Genomic DNA, 16,515 nt, shown 5'->3' with positions numbered 1-16,515 from the left:
ATATTCCAAGTGCGTGGTTTAGTGGCAAACCTGGGTAAATTAACTCAGAATAAGTGATAAACCTCCTAAAAGAAGAGTCCTGTGGCTGTTTTACTAGGAGAATGAAGCTAGAGGGCTCTTCTACTAGTAGGTTTACCCCTTACTGTGAATTAACTTACCCAGGTTTATCAATAAACCGTATACTTGAAATACCCATTATAAATCAGGTGTTTTTGTTATTGTTCTAATCTCACGCATTCTTTATGTTCCATTTCATTATACTCTGATTCAAGCTCATATACCCTTTTTAAACACATACAACTCATATATAAAGCCTAAGGCTTAATTACTGCTAATTATTATTAACTACATTATTCAGAAATTTCTCCTGCAATTCTTTCTTATTCCAAATAGGTATATGAAACCATAGGTCCCTACATGCAGTCTTTTGAGCATTTACTTCCAAGGAACAACAACATCAACCAAAAAAACAACAAACCTGCCCTGAAACAGAGTGAGGAAAATTCCAAGGTTTTGTTTTATTAAGAGACATCCAGAACATCAGAGTGGTTTACAGTCACCTGCATGAAATTCAATCCTAAAAAAAAATTACTGTTTAGAAAATTGTTTTGAACAGCGAGACCTAGAACAAGCTGGTATTGGTTCTTTTGTTTAGTTTCGTTTGTTTTAACAAAATATTTTCTTTTTGTTGTTGTTTCAGCAGGGATTTTTTTTCTTTTCTTTTCCAGAGTTACATTAACTCAACGTTCCATGTTGCACTGCTTGGAATGTTGTCAAATGTTCTATTCCTCTTTCTTTATGGACAATACACTGAAATGAAACAAAATTAACCCCAATCTGGACAAGAGACGAAAAAGCCAGAAAAACCCACTGCACAGATGAAAAGTCATTAAAAAAAAAGAGAGATATATCACTCATGTTAAAACTTTTAAGGGGTTACAGTAAAGGAGACGGCTTGCAAACATAAGAGGACAACACACACTAATCTTCTTTACACGCAGCTACTCTTCCTAGACCAGACAAGCTATCAACAATCATGAATGCTGTTTTAAAAAAAGAAGGAAAAAAAATAACAGAAAAGGATTTTTTTTTGTGTGGGTGTGTGTGTGTGTGTGTGTGTTTTGTCTTGCTCGCAGACTCTTGATATGATAGCGGCAAGTCGGGCTGTGCGCTCCGACGCTTAGCTTTTTTTTTTGTTGTTTGTGCTAAAAATCTGTACTGATACTTATAAAATCATCGATAAAAATATTCCTCTGTTATCAATACGCCTTGGAGAGTCGGGGCAACCACACAGGAGGCTCGGGCTTTTCCTGGGACTGAGCATGGGCAGGAGAGAAGACGGAGAGGAAGTAGAGAAGAAGAAAGAGGGAGTGGAGGAGAAAAAGAGAGGGAGGTAACGGAGAGAGGTGGCAGTGCTGTTACTCGGACTTGGCTTCCTCCTTGGTTTCTTCGGGGGCTGCCTCGACCTGTGAGGGGGTGGGGAGAATTAATACACCTGCTAGAACTTAAAGCCTTCACTAAAGCCAAACTTTGTTTTAGCACTCCACACTGTGTTTACCAACCCAATTATTTGCAGAGCTTAAAATTAGTGTAAACAAGTGTTCAGTCAACTTTTTAACTCTTTTCTTCTACTGTGAAAAGCAAAGCTAGGGGGTGGTCTCAAATAGATACTTCCCTGATCTTCCTTGGCAGTTTAACTCCCTCCCAACATCATACACTGGCCTCACTGATCAAGACACATGGTCCAAACTGGACACTGCAGTTGCGACCTGGGCTGCATTTGTGAAATTAGACGCCTGGCCTACAGGCCCCCCCCTGCCTTGTGTAACATACTCAGAGGCTTACTAATGATACAGCGAGAGGTTGTGATCCCTCTCGCACCCTACCACACACACACACACACACACACACACCTCATTGGTCTTGGCCTCTCCGTTGTTTTCTGCATGGTTCTCCTCGTTGGCCTCGGGCTCTGTGCTCTCCTTGGCTTTCGCCTTGGTCTTTTTGTCTTCTTTCTTGTCGTTTACTGCCTTGTCCTTCTGCAGATGTTGACAAAACAACAGGCACTTAACAATCTGACAACATTTGGTTGTATTCTCTCTTTTCACCACTAGGGGCACTGTCATAAGAAAAACAAAGCTTTCAGACTCATTACACATCAACAGGTTCCTGATCTGAGTTGATCTATGGTAATAGTTGCTACAAATAGGAAGTGATGCAAAATGATTTGTGTATATATATATATAATAAACATATATATATATATTATGTGTAAATGCATGCGTACACCCTACATGCTATTTTTTATATTGTATCTTACACTTTTTATACTTTATAGCACTATTTACTATCCAGAATACATTTCAGTGTAGAGCTAAAAAAAAGTTTCTAACAAATGCAAAAAAAAGTTTTTCCCTAATGCGATGCCTATGTAATCAGACTTCAGAAATGTCACATGTCTTGTAAAGGACAAACAGCTACAACATTGTAAACATACTTTAATTATGTTGCAATAGCACTGGCTACAACATAACTTTTGCCCTTTATATTTAAATACAAAGGGTGCAATATCATGAGATATGTGGAACTGTGTGTGTGTGTACGCAGAGGTTCTTAATGTGGGTTACCTTGGCTGTCTTTTTGGCCTTAGGCTCGGGTTTTGGAGGTGCGGGCTTCTATCAAGAATCATAAGCACAGAGTCATACACACCGATACAAAGACCTCTACTTTATAGTAACACTGTAATTAATTGAAGCATTTCAAATTGAACAACAACATTATTGCTAATGCAGATCACATAAAATGGAGAATTACTTTTTATATGTGATAACTATTATATACAGTGACATTTTATATTATGCCTGAGACATAGCAACAGAGACATTTCTAGAGATGCTCATTTTACTTACCGCGGATAATCTTGCAGATCTCCTCTGCGGCTGCAGAGACGACACAAGATTAAAACATTTATTAATTGTTCAGTTAATTAATGGTTAAATTAACTAAATAGTTACTGACATTTGTGTACACCTTTAAACAACAAATGTTGTTCTAAACAGAAACTTGTGAGAATGAAGAAAAAAAACTTCCAACAGGTGAGAGAACACAAACCTCTTCCTTTGTCTCTCCATCGGCTCCCTGTAAAAAGAGAAAAAAAGAGCAAAGTAATTAGTTTTGCCACTTTTATATTTCAAAATAAGATAATATCTGAACCATGTGTTTACCATGTCATTTATCACAGTGCATGTTAAATTGGCAAAGTTTGTTTTGTGAATGCATGACATTCACAACACACCTCTTCGACCTACAGCCGTTCACCTGATAGGTCAGCGTGGTCTTGCCACGAATTTAGTGCAGGAATAATCCGTTTAGAAGCAGTTTCAAAGGTCTAATATAGCGATGCGTGCTAGGTCTGTAAATAAGTTATTAGCGTCGCATTGTATTAGCCTCATTTCGGGTTGGGATTTGAATGCACAAAGGGATCGTGACACCTTCTGCATCCCCAAGCACTATCCCCCGTTCTACTCAACCAACCCCGGAATTTTGAACACGCCGCTGGGGGAGGGCAACCGGGAGAGGGGGGAGGGGCCGAAATTAACGCTTACATCGCCACCTGGCGAGAAAAAGGCGTCATGACAGCCATCTGGCGACATGAACAAAGAGAAAAAATATACATTTATAGGTTTTTAAAGCGTTATTTCTGGCGTTTAACGTCTCTAAATGAAACTTTATGTTCTTTTTTCGAATTGAGGCGTCGCTTTTGGGGTCATAAGAGTGGTCATGTCGATTAGGTAAGCGTTTGTTCTCGGACGCTGCACACAGAGGATAGTCCGAGAGCTGCAAAGCATGGCTGCTTCAGGTTTACCAGCATGGAGACCCAGCTAGACTTCAGACCCTACAGGCAGGACTGAACAGCTCTAAGAAAGCCTTCTTTACCACGACTAGAGCTCGATTGTTGCTAATTTCACCAGAGGAAAATCGCATTTTAAAAGCACGATATGTTTTTACACGCCATGCGAAATTTTGCAAACAAATGGGTTTATAATTAAGACTTCGTTGTGAGGATGGCTTCACAATAAATAGCGAGCTATCAATAGCTGTTTAGGCTTCTCTGATTTCAGAAGCTGAAAGTAATAGCACAATCAGTAAACTACGTACCTTTCTCTTGGGCATTGTGGATTCCTGAAGGGTTTTCGTTAAAATAATACTAAAAAGCACTGCTTTGTTGCAGAGTTCACTGCATGTAAAAGGCGAATGTCTCCTTATACGAAGTAGTGTAGTAAACACACAGGGACATTAAAGCTAGTGGTTGAATGGGGGGGAGGGGTGCGGCTAAGTCGTGATTGATGTGCGCTAGGCCAATCAGCAGTTGCCAGTGAGAGCCCAAGATGAAGGGGAATATCCAAGCCGGTATTTTCTTTACGCGCGAAATATTTATTGCAGTGGAGGGAAGAAATAATAATAAAGAAATTATATATCATGGGCTAACTGATGTGTACTGCACACGTATTAAGCACCACAAAAATAATAAATTCGAATGCTTTCCAGGACCTGGAGTCATTTAAACACAAATGCTTGCCACACGAAGCAAGAGTTGTCTTTTACTTATTCACTATATCCATTTCGGTTCAATAACAACTACCGAAATGAAAGAATGCACATAAGGAAGTGCCATTCTGATATCTTGCCCTTCGTCCAAAATGGCGCCCTTCTTGCTCGTCATATTCTTGTTAGTCGGCTTTTCTAAATTCATTTAGGGAAGAAAAGCCTTTACAAGCGCAAAGAGGGAATGACGCCGGTAGGTGGCTACAGTTCTGCCCAGTGAGAGAAGAATAGCCTAATCCTCTTTCAAATGGTCTGCAGAATGGAGACTCACGGTCGTAACCTAGCGATCTGCACGCATACAGTACATGTCCCTTTGATAAGAACGCATACAACGTGCTTTGAAATTCTACATTTTTGTAAATATAATGATGATGAGCGTTGACGTTGTTATGGTGGAACGTGCTTCAAAGTATTGTCCTCGAGAAACAGCCATTATGTACGTGCATGGAGGCACGCGATAGACATGTAGACTAAGTTTTGTTACCAGAATACTCTAAGTGCATGACAGCAAAAATGACTCGCTACACTGAATATAAAAAAGTATCCAATTTCACCGGAATATTTGTGCACATGGCATGCAACAATGTTGCACTGGGTGTGTTTACCCTCTTCACCACCAAGGGGCGCCAGACTACAGTGACTTGGATTTGATGTCAAATTTAAGTCAAATTCCCCGGTAACAGTGCAAATGATCACGGCTGTTGTGAACAATGCCCCTCGGTTCTGAACCTGAAGCGCATCCATCTGGTTGCTGACACAGGGGTAAATTGACTAGGCCGAGGGAAGAAGCAGCAGTTAAGAAAAAACAAAGACAACGAATGTATTGCAACACGAAAGCCGTAATCACAACAAAGATGACATTTAGGGGTGACATTTGAACTGTGCGGAATGTGTTTGCCTTCCTCATTCCAGTACGTGATTTGAACGATTTACAATGAGCCCACTGTTCTGAGACGTACTGGCAATACAATTGTAATCATTTGAGTAAAGGTGGTGATGGTAAACTTTGGCCACTAATGGATGACCGAGTCTGGAGTGCAGAGAAAGGGGAGGGGGCGGAGTACAGGGGGAGGGGAGGCGGAGGCTTAAGAAAATATTGAAGTCCATCAAGGGTTGGAACACAAGCCTCTGCACAGATTGCAGCTGTTAGTGATAGAAATTATTTTTTGCAGGAGCTTGTCTATTTCTTCTGTCTTCACTGCGAGTGTGTCTTTCTGTTTACAATCGCTCTGTTTTTTTGGGATTACTGTCTCGGCACCACGCAGGGATTTTGCAGAAGAACATGGTGATCAAAGTTTACATAGCATCGTCCTCCGGATCGACATCGGTAAGAACCTTCAGTAAAAGACGCATCGCTCATTCACTCATCTCCTGAATTGACAGAGAATCGCCGCATTTCAGGGCCAGGCAGGGCACTTTCAGTTGCTGAACCATGATATAGATAGCGAAGCAGTAGCTTTTGTGTGGTTCTGCATTTGGTTGCAAACAGAATGTGGATTTTAAGGCTAAGTGTTCATTATTTGACAGATCTGAGCAGGTTTGCCTGCAAACAAACATCCCTCCTGCACAGTATGTAAGCTCATTTACTGGAGTGTGAATGTTTTAGAACGCTAAACCGCTGGCTGTGATCTTTAAGGAGCCGGCCAAAAATCCTCTGATACAGTGTTTTTGTACCACAAAAAGTTCTTTCCACGCATATACCGCTCTGCAAAACAGTCTCCTACTCTCTCCCTCTCCACCCCCTCCTCCCGTGAACCAGAGCTAGTGAAGGAACGGGTCTGAGTGACTCTAAATAAGGTGCTAAGACTGCAAGTCAATGCTGGGCCACTTGCTGAACAGTCAGTGTGTCTGTCACTGTAACTTGAGTCCAGGCTAGTGTTATTCTGTAGGGTGGGAAGCATATCATACTCAGGGGTCCAAACTATCTGTTTTAGACCCACAGTGTTTCATCGGGTGTGGGGACTCTAGTGATGTTGGAAGCCCATTATGCAACCTTTTGTGACCAGCTGGTTCCTTCCCTAACTTGGGGAGTTAAGCAGCAGTATGATGCTCAGAGGACCTGTTACATAACTCCATCTTTTCACATCAATCTTAGGGGGGGGGGGGCACAACTCCACTAAACGGGACCTATGGGACCATGGGGCTTTAGTCGGCTCCCGAGCAGGAATGTCACTGAAAAAAAAGGAAAACTGAGAAAGCTGATAGGGAGCAAAGTTATTACAGACACACACACACACACACACACTACATGAACACACAGAGTGTGTGGCTTAATAGCCCTGAACCTCAACAAAGTTTGAGGGTGATGTAGATTTAGCGCTTCACATCTGTAAGAATTTGCTGAAAGTACTGGGCCATGCTCACATGCCATAGCCTCCAATAGTGGCAGCTGGGCTATAGGTGTAGTGTAGTGGCCTAAGTGTAAAGAAACTAAATTATAAGTTCATTGGTTGCATCACACCCTATACTTGGGCCACATCCCAAGATGTAATATAGATGCATGTGTATGTTTGTTCTGGTGGTTTTATGTCTGTCATCAAAGTGTACCATACTTGCTTGTTGTTGCCAGTATTGGATATGTATGCAGCTTTGTGTGACCCAGAGTAGTTTACTTACATACACTTGAAATGGAAGTGTGCATAAACTGGCTAATTCCAAAGGATCGTCTCAATGTTTGTGGGGGCATGTGTGTAATATTTCAGTGTATTGCTGATGTACATTCGCTGGTCATTTGTAGACTTAGCTATCTAACTATGTCCTGTTATCGTAGGGCCAGCAGAGATACCGTTTCTGAGATCCCCCTGCCTGTAAATGCATTGACATTGTTATGTATGAATAGTTAGATAATTGGGCAGGTAGATTGTCAGACAGAAAGACAAACAGGTCTATTGTGTATTGGTGTAGACATTATGACCATGCCTAGCTCTGCTTCTGCACAACTGAGCCTATAAGCCTGCAGTTCATCACATACAGCCGGCTGGCGGCCAGAGACTCAGGAATAGTTGTCCTCCTTACAGCGGACTGCATAGAAAGGGCAATCAATCAATCAATCAATCAATCAATTTGTTTATTTGATCAATGAACATCACTCTATCTGTTTACAGGGAGAGGATGGGACTGTTCCCAGAGTGTGTTAGGTTTACAAAGGCCCGACCAAACTAAACTTCAGTTGAAGCTAATTTGATTTTGTCCTCTGACCATCTGGAGCTCGTGATGCTCTGTTCGGATAGCTAGCTGTGCCTTTTAATCCGTGTCATTATGAAGGTCAATTGTAATGCAGGTATCTTTTTTGGATGCTTATTTGTACAGATTCTGAACACTGAGGCAATATTGTCATGGTAAACAGTTTTAGAGGTCTTGCCTTTGTATCTTTAGTCTTTCATAATCGCCCAACTATTCCAACATGAAGAGCAGTCTACATAGGTGGCTCAAACTAATTTACGAGCCAACATAGTATGCGTGCATGAGTGCGTTTGTGTATATTTTCATGTTCATGTTCATGTTTCTGTGTGTGTGTGTGTGTGTGTGTGTGTGTGTGTGTGTGTGTGTGTGTGTGTGTGTGAGAGAGAGAGTTTGTGTGTGTGTGTGTGAGTGTGTGAGTGTGTGTGTGTGTGTGTGTGTGTGTGTATGTTTGTGTGTGTTTGTGTGTATGTTTGTGTGTTGTGTGTGTGATGGGGCCCGCCCCACATCATATTAAGTATTTATCCTAATCTGAACTCTTATCCTAAGTGCATTTTGTAACACCATTGTTGTAATACATTATAACAGTTAAGTAACCTTACACACTTTAAAAGTATATGGCATGAAAACAATTTCTTTTCCTAATATACCTGTATATGTGCATATGAAGCAAAATTCAGTTGAGTTAAGCCCAAATTCAGTTACTCCAACTGAGCTTTTCCATATACCTTTGTTTTTCCACATATTGGCTTCCTTAAAGGTCTATTTGAGATATAAATGACCCTCTTAGAAATGACCCTGTATCTTGCATGTGCAGTTGTAGGACCCATCATTTCTATTTCCTATTGGTGGTGAGGGCCATCTTTGTTATCAGTGTGAGTCAGTCGTTGTTGTGGGACTGCAACACTACTGGATGGCCAAAACAGACAAACAAACTGGAGCCCTTAGAGCAAGCCAGAATCCATCCAAGCCCCTGAGAACGGAAAACCCATGTGTAGCCAAGGCACCGAATGTCAGGCGGTGAAGAGAAGCTAAGAGGGGACTTTTGGACTTCTCTGAGAGTACACTGGCCCTGAGAAGGATGGGTGTGTAACCCAAACATAGTGAGAACACAAGGTCCCTTTTTTCTCTGAGTTGATGATGTCACTCCACTGGCAGCGCATGCTAGGTTTGTGATGCTCTGAGGGAGTTTGACTTCACCAGCAGAAGGTCAGGATCCTCACACTCAGTTTTGTTAATATGGGAGGTTGTTAGCGGGCGCATTTGTAATTCAGATTGCTTGAAGTGTCTGTGTAAGTCATTATCACAACAGTCTGTGTGTACGTGAGTTTGTGCGGTGTGTGTGTGTGTGTGTGTGTGTGTGTGTGTGTGTGTGTGTGTGTGTGTGTGTGTCCATTTGGCTGCTTCAGCTGAATACATAACTGCTTATTCTACATGTTGGTTTTAATTTAACAACCAGACAGATTATTACAGATGGTAGGAGTAAGAGCAGACACTTGGATAAAAACCACAGCACTTAGTTTCTTTTTTAGAAAAAGTCTAGTAAATAATACACCAAGCCTAAATCCTTCATTGAGCCAGCTGGGTCTTCAGAACGAAGGTACTGCCCAACAGGACTGTTAAAAATCTATTCAGGACGGCCACACTATATGGGCCTGATGAATCACTTTGGGAGCGAGTGATTGAACGATCGTACTGCTCTTTACCACCTCTGTGCTGCTAATTGCCCCTAATCTGAACTCTGTGCTCTGTGTACTGGCACAGTGAGAAGACAGACTGGAGAATCGATAGCGCTGGCCATTAGAAAGCCACTGATGGATATTGATTGTAGTAGGGCCTAGAGGCTCTGTTGATAATCCTGGCGGAAAGGTGACTCAGCTGAGGACGTGACTGAGGAATGGCAGGCCTGGTGTGTTGTGCTGTTGTGGTGTGTTGTGCTGTTGTGTGAGTCACATCACGTAGTCCTGAACAGGGAAGATGACAGCCATCTTATCTTGATAAAAAAGAGTAGATTATCTGGTGTTATAAAAAAGGTGTGGTGGTGGTGGTGAGAGTTGTCCACATATGGTCATGAGTTAAACACAGTGCTGCATATGAAAACTCTTCTGATGAATCATTCATTTACAAATGAACTCATCAAGCCTTATTGCCCAGTCAGAATAGTTTTATTTAATTGTTATAACTGGCAATGTCAGACCTTTGACTTTGACTGTATTTCCTAAACAGTAAATGTGTCCGAGTTGTGTAAAGAGATACGCACTGGTACATCCGGACTTTCCGCTTCACAGTCAGACTGATACATGTTTTCTCAGGAATGCAGGCCCTTGTTTATCACCGCACCCCTTTTAATAGGATAAACTGAGCACAATGCCAATTATCTTATGGAGCAGCACAAATACAGAGGAGCGATTCTGAGAGACAAAAAAAAGAGAGAGAGAGAGAGACAGAAAGTGAGGCGAGAAAGAGGGGCACAGACCTAATTCACAGAGAAAGGTGGTGGGAGATGGAGTTTGGCATAGTTCCCTTCCAAATTAATTTAGCTTGGCGTGGGTACAAAGGGGGTTTTGTGACCGCAGTTCTTGAGAACAAGAGGGAAAGACAGAGAGGAGCAGGAACGAGAGCGCAGAAACGAGGGGGGAAGCTGTCCTCCCGTTCCACTCTTTCACAGGAAAAGGTTGAGCCATGGTGTGTAGCCATGTTCCCAGCAGACCTGCATCAAGAAAAGTGCGACACAGCAGCTGTGTTACTCAGTTCCTTTCCTTCTCCATGCCTCTGCCAACATTATCAAACTAGCAAGCTTTGCATTTGGCTCGACCTCCTGGACTCACATTTGCACATATTTGCCTTCCCTGAGGCCAGTACGCAACGTCTAATTTGTTTGTTTTTGCAGCATAATGGGATTGGTAAATAAAGACTGATCATTGGCAGTCCACACCCAAACTACTACACACACATACACTGCAACCTGCAACCTCTGAAATGGTTGTGTGGTTGCACCCCCTTCACCCATCTGTGCAGGGTTGTCTGTCTCTCTCCTCCCTAGGCTGTTTGCTGATGTGTGGTAGCAGCAGCACCAGCTGAGCTGACACAGGCTTGACTCCTCTCAGCTGGCCATATTTGGCGTGGGTTTGACCATCTCCCTCCTCCCGGCCCTGAGCCTTGCAGGCAGATCGCCCTGGCTTCCGTCTCTCCTTCTAGGGGCATTCTTCTCCGAGTCAGGCACTCCTTTCCCCTTACGCGGAGCCCCGTGGGGAGATATAGGCCTGCACACCTCAGCGCCTGAACATTATTACTTCTGGATCTTTCTGTGCCTTCTGAAGGGATTCTATCTCCTCTCCCATCTGATCTTTTCTCCCTCATCTTTGCGTTCCTTTGTCTGTTACTCACAATATCCGTTTCTCTCTTATTTTCTGTCTCACTCTCTCAGTTTCTTTTGCACTCGCCGCCACCCTATTTCTGGGTGACATAAGCAAGCACACCCAGCCAGTCAAGCCACCATTTCCTCTTTGTCGTTTCCCCCTTTATCTGCAGGTTGAAGTGTGTCACAGACAGGCTTTTGTTTGCCGCTCGTTCCGCCTTCTGCGTTCCGCCTGGTCGGCCCCCGACCCCTCTGAAAATGGAGAAAGTCAGAGCGGAGAGATTACACAAAAAAAGGAGGCCATTCATCTCCCTGCATTCCATGGGACAGATCAGGTCATAAATAAAACAAACGAAGCCTAAGTATTTTGCTGACATGAGAGGATTTCCTGGCTCCTCTTGCAGTCAGAGTCAGAGCCCAGTGGTAGCTCTGGCGTTACCATAATCGTAATGATAATAATTGCTTGCATTCCTCTGCAAATGGTTTTATCCAGCGTGACGAGGCTCGTTGCCATTCCCCACGGCTGGAGCTGATGTTTGGCCGATGAGAATGAGGTCAAGTGGCGGAGTGAAGGTGTTTCGTTACAACAGTGAAAGTAGTGCAGATTCATGTTGAACCTCCAAGCCAAATGTGCTACCTGTCATGGCCTGTGGAGAATGGCTACCTCAGTGTTCGTGTTTACTGCATTGAGAGGCTCTGCTGTGCTGTTGCAGTTGGTTCAAGTGAGGGTGGAGAGTCACATGGAACTGCGGCTCTCTCACTAGAATGTGGTAGAGCATGTGGTGAAAGGAAGAAGTTGGGCTTAGCATGGAGGAACAGCAAAATAGACCAACTTCCTTCCTCTCAACTGTAACACTTCTTTTCAGACGAGTCAACACAGTCATAAAGTGCTGAAAAGTAGATTATGACCTTTATATGAGGGCACGTCTATAAAATGTTACTAGACTTTACCCACTTCAACCCGATCGCTCTATTGTACAACTTCAGACAGCATGGAAGGTGCATGTCTACAACCACAGGCAGATTTGACATGTTTCAAATGGATACAGCTGAAATGGTTGACTCAAAGTTTTAAATCTTCCGTAGTGTATTGGCCAGCTCTTCTATATTAACTATATTTATACTAACAGTTTCACCAGTGAACATTTAATCACGTTAACTTCAGATGTCAAGAGCTGCTTTCAGCTGAGGTTTCAGATGGCTAGAGGTGGTGGAGTGACAGGTGTGGGTTGTTCTTGGAGTGACTTGTGTCTTCTCTTATGTGTGTAACTGTAAAAACACCAATCTCCTCTCTTCCCACTGTATCCCACAGATCAAGAAACAGCAGCAGGATGTCATGGGATTCTTGGAGGCCAACAAGATAAAGTTCGATGAGTGTGATATCGCCAACAATGAGAGTGACAGGAAATGGATGCGTGCGAACGTTCCAGAAGATTCCAGACCCACTACAGGGAATCCGCTGCCCCCACAGATCTTTAATGAGGAGCAATACTGTGGGGTCAGTCAAAGGCCCCAAAATACACTAAAATATTACCGCTCTTCTCTCTGTGTTCATGTAGTATACATGTATTCAAGCACGTGTTTAGAGATCTTGTAGAGTGTGTACAGATCTTGTAAAGTGTGTAGAGATCTCTTATATCGGTGCATCTTGGTATCGGCCTCTACACCTACATATTTTGAAGATAAGCAGGGTCTTTTATTTTACTATTCTACTTGGCCCCCTTTTCAACTACACACACAAAATCACACATGAAAAACACACATGAAATTATAGTTGCTGATTGCAGAGCCGGTGCTGTTTTCTTTGTGTAGGCTCACTGAATGATAAGCCAGTCAGCCCGAGTATTCCAAAAATGCATGGCCCACTGCTTCAGTCACTTTAAATATGTGAACTTCACTCATGACATGATGAATATCCTCCTCAAGGCGATTCAAAGGTTTAGAAGCACACTTAATACGTGCTAATAAAAAACATGACATCTTCACCCAAACTTGAAATCTTCCTTTGACACCCAGTTCATAAAACAGTACGCCGCCATGCATCCTGTAATTGCCTATCACAGTTCTTTGATCGCTAGTGAAAATGAGCTGTGAAAACGAACGGGTTGTATTTTAAGGCTTTCTATCAGTGTGCGAGCGAGAACTAATCTATACATAAGCTTTCATTCAAAGCCAGAGGTCTGCACGTTTGTTTAGTGCATGTGTATGAGTCAGACAGTTGGTATGGAACAAAATCTCTACTGGTAAAAGATGAAAACCGAGCAGCATTGAATTTCGCAGACAAAGGAGATGGCTAGCCTTAGGACAAACACACCTGCCATGGGAATGGACACACACACACACACACACCCTCTATGGGCCTTCATTTCACTAACGGGCAACTGACAACGAGCAAAGCAATGAGGAAAGTCCACCACGCATGAACTAAAGCTAATTTAATAACTTGGCAAAATAATTGTACTAATTTAATACCATGAGCAAGATCCTGGGCACAAACATGGGTGTGTCGGCACAATGCTTCCAGATGCCACACTATGGGTTCAATTCTTGCGCGATGGACTTTGCTTGTTGCCCATCATTGAAATTGAAAGTTTGGTGTGTTTGTACACACACACATACACACACACACACACACAGGTAGCCCAATCAATGGTTATCTGTTTTCACCAAGCCAGACACATTCCTTGTCTGTTTCCACAGGCTACTGAACAACAGTCAGATTTATTTCCATGATAACACTGATCAGACACACTCTAGGTTAACTAGTACAACCCCTGGGACAGTGACCCTTGTTAGCAAGGCAGGCTTACTGTGATTTTTATGAACCTTGTTTTGTTTTCTGCTCTATTTTGCAGAACTACGAGGCCTTTTTTAATGCCAGGGAAGACAACCTTGTCTACGCATTCCTAGGCATGACTGCTCCCCCGGGTTCAAAGGTGAGGGTATTAATGTCTGTTTGAATCAGTTCACTTTTGTTCATACAGTGGAATGTTCCTCAATTCACCTCTCTCTCTCTCTCACACACACACACACACACACACACACACACACACACACACACACACACAAGGCTGTAACACAAACATACACAAGCACAGATCCGTACATGACACTCACAAAAACACATTAAAACATGTACACACACACACACGTGATGAATGTGTTGGCATTTATACCATTCAGTCAGATAGAATACAGAAACCACACCCTATAGGTAGTGGTAGGAAGGGGGTTCACCTGTGGGGGGAGGGGTGAGAACAGAGGACAGAGGGTGATAGCAGGAAGGAGGCTATCTGGGGGGAAGGGGTTCAGATGCTAATGGTTCAGGTCACACATCCAGTGGTATGTTAAAAGATGATACAAAATAACAGTAGGATAGCTATATTTGGTTCTATCAACACTTTCACACACACAGACACACAGAGACTGTGACAAAAACATACTGAAACACAAATCTGCACATGCAGTCATAACACACACACAGACACACACACACAGTCCTCACCATTGCAGCCCTTGTAACAGGCGGCATGTGTGATCAGAGCAGTGTGAAGCGATCTGGACACAAGTACTGGCAACAACAGCATTAGGCCCTATGGGAACTGGCAGGCCAGGCTGCTACCCACTGGGGAGACTGCCCGTCCCTGTGGAGAACTAGACATGTGCTTGTGTGTGTGTGTGTGTGCATGTGTGTGTGTGTGTGTGTGTGTGTGTGTGTGTGTGTGTGTATGTGTGTGTGCGTGTGTGTCCACTGTATGTGTGTGTGTGTGTGTGTGTGTGTGTGTGTGTGTGTAAGGGCTCAGTCTAGCACTGGGAGGCAGATCGTTAATTAAGCTGTGCCCCTCATAAAGGCTCACGCATCAGTAGACCCAGCATCCTGTCTGTCTGTCTGCCACCATCAGAGAGAGAGAGAGAGAGAGAGAGAGAGAGAGAGAGCACAGGCTCTCACAAGCCCTGCAGTCATGCAACCCTCTGCTGCCCCCTGACTCTTCAGCCTGGTACTGCAGTGGGTGGGGCATTGAGAGATATGGTGGAGAAGAGAGGCCTTTTTTGGCTCAGATTTTCCTCCTCCAGGATGTTATGAGAGGCTCGCTCACAAGGCCTTTAGGGACGTGCGGTCACCTTAAGAACTGATTTTGAGTTTCTCAAGCAAAAAAAATGACATACTGTAATACTCTAAAGTGTTTATGAAAAGTATACTACTTCACCTTTTCATGAGAATGTCCTCTCAGCCAGGACTTTAGTCATACCTGGTCTCTCAGTCCTGTGCTGGTCTAACCTCTGTTTCTCTCTTCTCTTCCGCAGGAGGCAGAGGCTGCTGCCAAAAAAGCACTGCAGTAGTCTGTCTCTCTATCCATCCCCCCACCTCTTCATTTCCATCCCATCACCCACCCTGCTGTCTCTGGTACTGCAACTCAGCTTCCCTGGAGAACTTCTCCAGTCTACCCTTCATCTATGAACAGATCCCGAAAAATCACATTGGTTCATCTGTCCCAGTTCGGTCGACTTCTATATTCCTCCTTAATGAGCTCTGTTGTCTCTGTCATTAAACATGATTGCCTTCTGACGTTGTCCACATGTGTTCTTGTTTGTCTGTAGTTGTGCAGATAATAGGACTAGTGGATAGTATCATGTAGCTATTAGCCATTCAGTTTTCTGTTGTCCACCGTCCATGATTGTCAGAATAACTGCCACTAACGAATGTGTATTTTGGTGAGTTTATTCGGTCAGACAACAATATGTGGTCAGACTTCCAGTAAAATCATTTATATGTCCTGTTACCTGTGTCACATTGTAATACGGACACAAGTCCTAGTGCCTCTTCCACAACAGTGCACAATCCACTGAATATTTGTAGCCTTTAAAGTTGTTAACCCTTTGCTTGTAATTCCCCCATGGCCTTTTAATTAGAAGTCAAAGGGCTACTATGACAACGATATGTAACATTTTCCCCAGATTGATCAGTTCTTGCTTACAATGGAGCCGATTACAGTAGTCTTAATTGTGCTTTTTGTATGAAAATGTTTGTGTATATCACTGTGTGTGTCTATTTTGCTTCTGTTATTTGTACTCTCTTTGTTATAGTGCACAGTTTTCTACTTGATGGGGAAATAAAAGAAATAAAGAAAGATAGAACGCAAGAAAGATGAAGAACATGCCAAAAATGAATATGAATATGTTATGAAAGGGAGACGAGAAATAAAACATGGTATTGTGACCTGTGTGTCATGTCTTGTGTCTTGTATTGCTTGCTTTTCATATCTTGTTAGCCTGTTAGCATCCTAGCCCTTTTGTTTGCATTATTTGTTCATCTCCGTAAGCATGCATTAAAGCTTCTTCTAATGCTGAAATTCCCAAACCTTTGATGGTGG

At 43.0% G+C, this 16,515-nt stretch overlaps 2 protein-coding genes across 3 annotated transcripts; one reads left to right on the top strand and one right to left on the bottom strand.

The window, feature by feature from the left end:
• Nucleotides 1-494: 494 nt before the first annotated feature.
• On the bottom strand, nt 495-4,315 carry hmgn6 (high mobility group nucleosome binding domain 6). Of its 2 annotated transcripts, none has more exons than XM_012834416.3 (6): nt 4,159-4,315; nt 3,112-3,138; nt 2,910-2,939; nt 2,628-2,675; nt 1,914-2,039; nt 495-1,466 (listed from the first exon to the last, which is right to left on the bottom strand). In XM_012834416.3, exons 1-6 carry the CDS (start codon nt 4,171-4,173, stop codon nt 1,419-1,421), a joined length of 294 nt encoding a protein of 97 aa, XP_012689870.1. In that variant the 5' UTR covers nt 4,174-4,315; the 3' UTR covers nt 495-1,418. The 2 variants fall into 2 exon arrangements, with proteins under 2 accessions (XP_012689870.1, XP_031443402.1); XM_031587542.2 differs by having other exon boundaries at nt 2,628-2,672; nt 4,159-4,314.
• Nucleotides 4,316-5,699: 1,384 nt separating this feature from the next.
• sh3bgrl (SH3 domain binding glutamate-rich protein like) lies at nt 5,700-16,361 on the top strand. The gene is made up of 4 exons (XM_012834414.3): nt 5,700-5,932; nt 12,456-12,641; nt 13,999-14,079; nt 15,449-16,361. Exons 1-4 carry the CDS (start codon nt 5,888-5,890, stop codon nt 15,482-15,484), a joined length of 348 nt encoding a protein of 115 aa, XP_012689868.1. The 5' UTR covers nt 5,700-5,887; the 3' UTR covers nt 15,485-16,361.
• Nucleotides 16,362-16,515: the final 154 nt, after the last annotated feature.

Source organism: Clupea harengus, chromosome 20 (genome assembly GCF_900700415.2).
Source record: "Clupea harengus chromosome 20, Ch_v2.0.2, whole genome shotgun sequence".
Lineage (NCBI taxonomy): Eukaryota > Metazoa > Chordata > Actinopteri > Clupeiformes > Clupeidae > Clupea > Clupea harengus.
The sequence above is the reverse complement of the archived record's forward strand: the minus strand, read 5'-3'. Positions and strand labels throughout refer to the sequence as shown.

Coding starts and splice junctions, on each gene's coding strand:
- hmgn6 (XM_012834416.3), bottom strand. Junction 2,940..3,111: donor ATGGAGAGACAAAGGAAGAG/GTTTGTGTTCTC, acceptor TCGTCTCTGCAG/CCGCAGAGGAGATCTGCAAG. Junction 2,676..2,909: donor GATCTGCAAGATTATCCGCG/GTAAGTAAAATG, acceptor GATTCTTGATAG/AAGCCCGCACCTCCAAAACC.
- sh3bgrl (XM_012834414.3), top strand. CDS start 5,888: ATGGTGATCAAAGTTTACATAGCATCGTCCTCCGGATCGACATCG. Junction 5,933..12,455: donor CGTCCTCCGGATCGACATCG/GTAAGAACCTTC, acceptor TGTATCCCACAG/ATCAAGAAACAGCAGCAGGA. Junction 14,080..15,448: donor CTGCTCCCCCGGGTTCAAAG/GTGAGGGTATTA, acceptor TCTCTTCCGCAG/GAGGCAGAGGCTGCTGCCAA.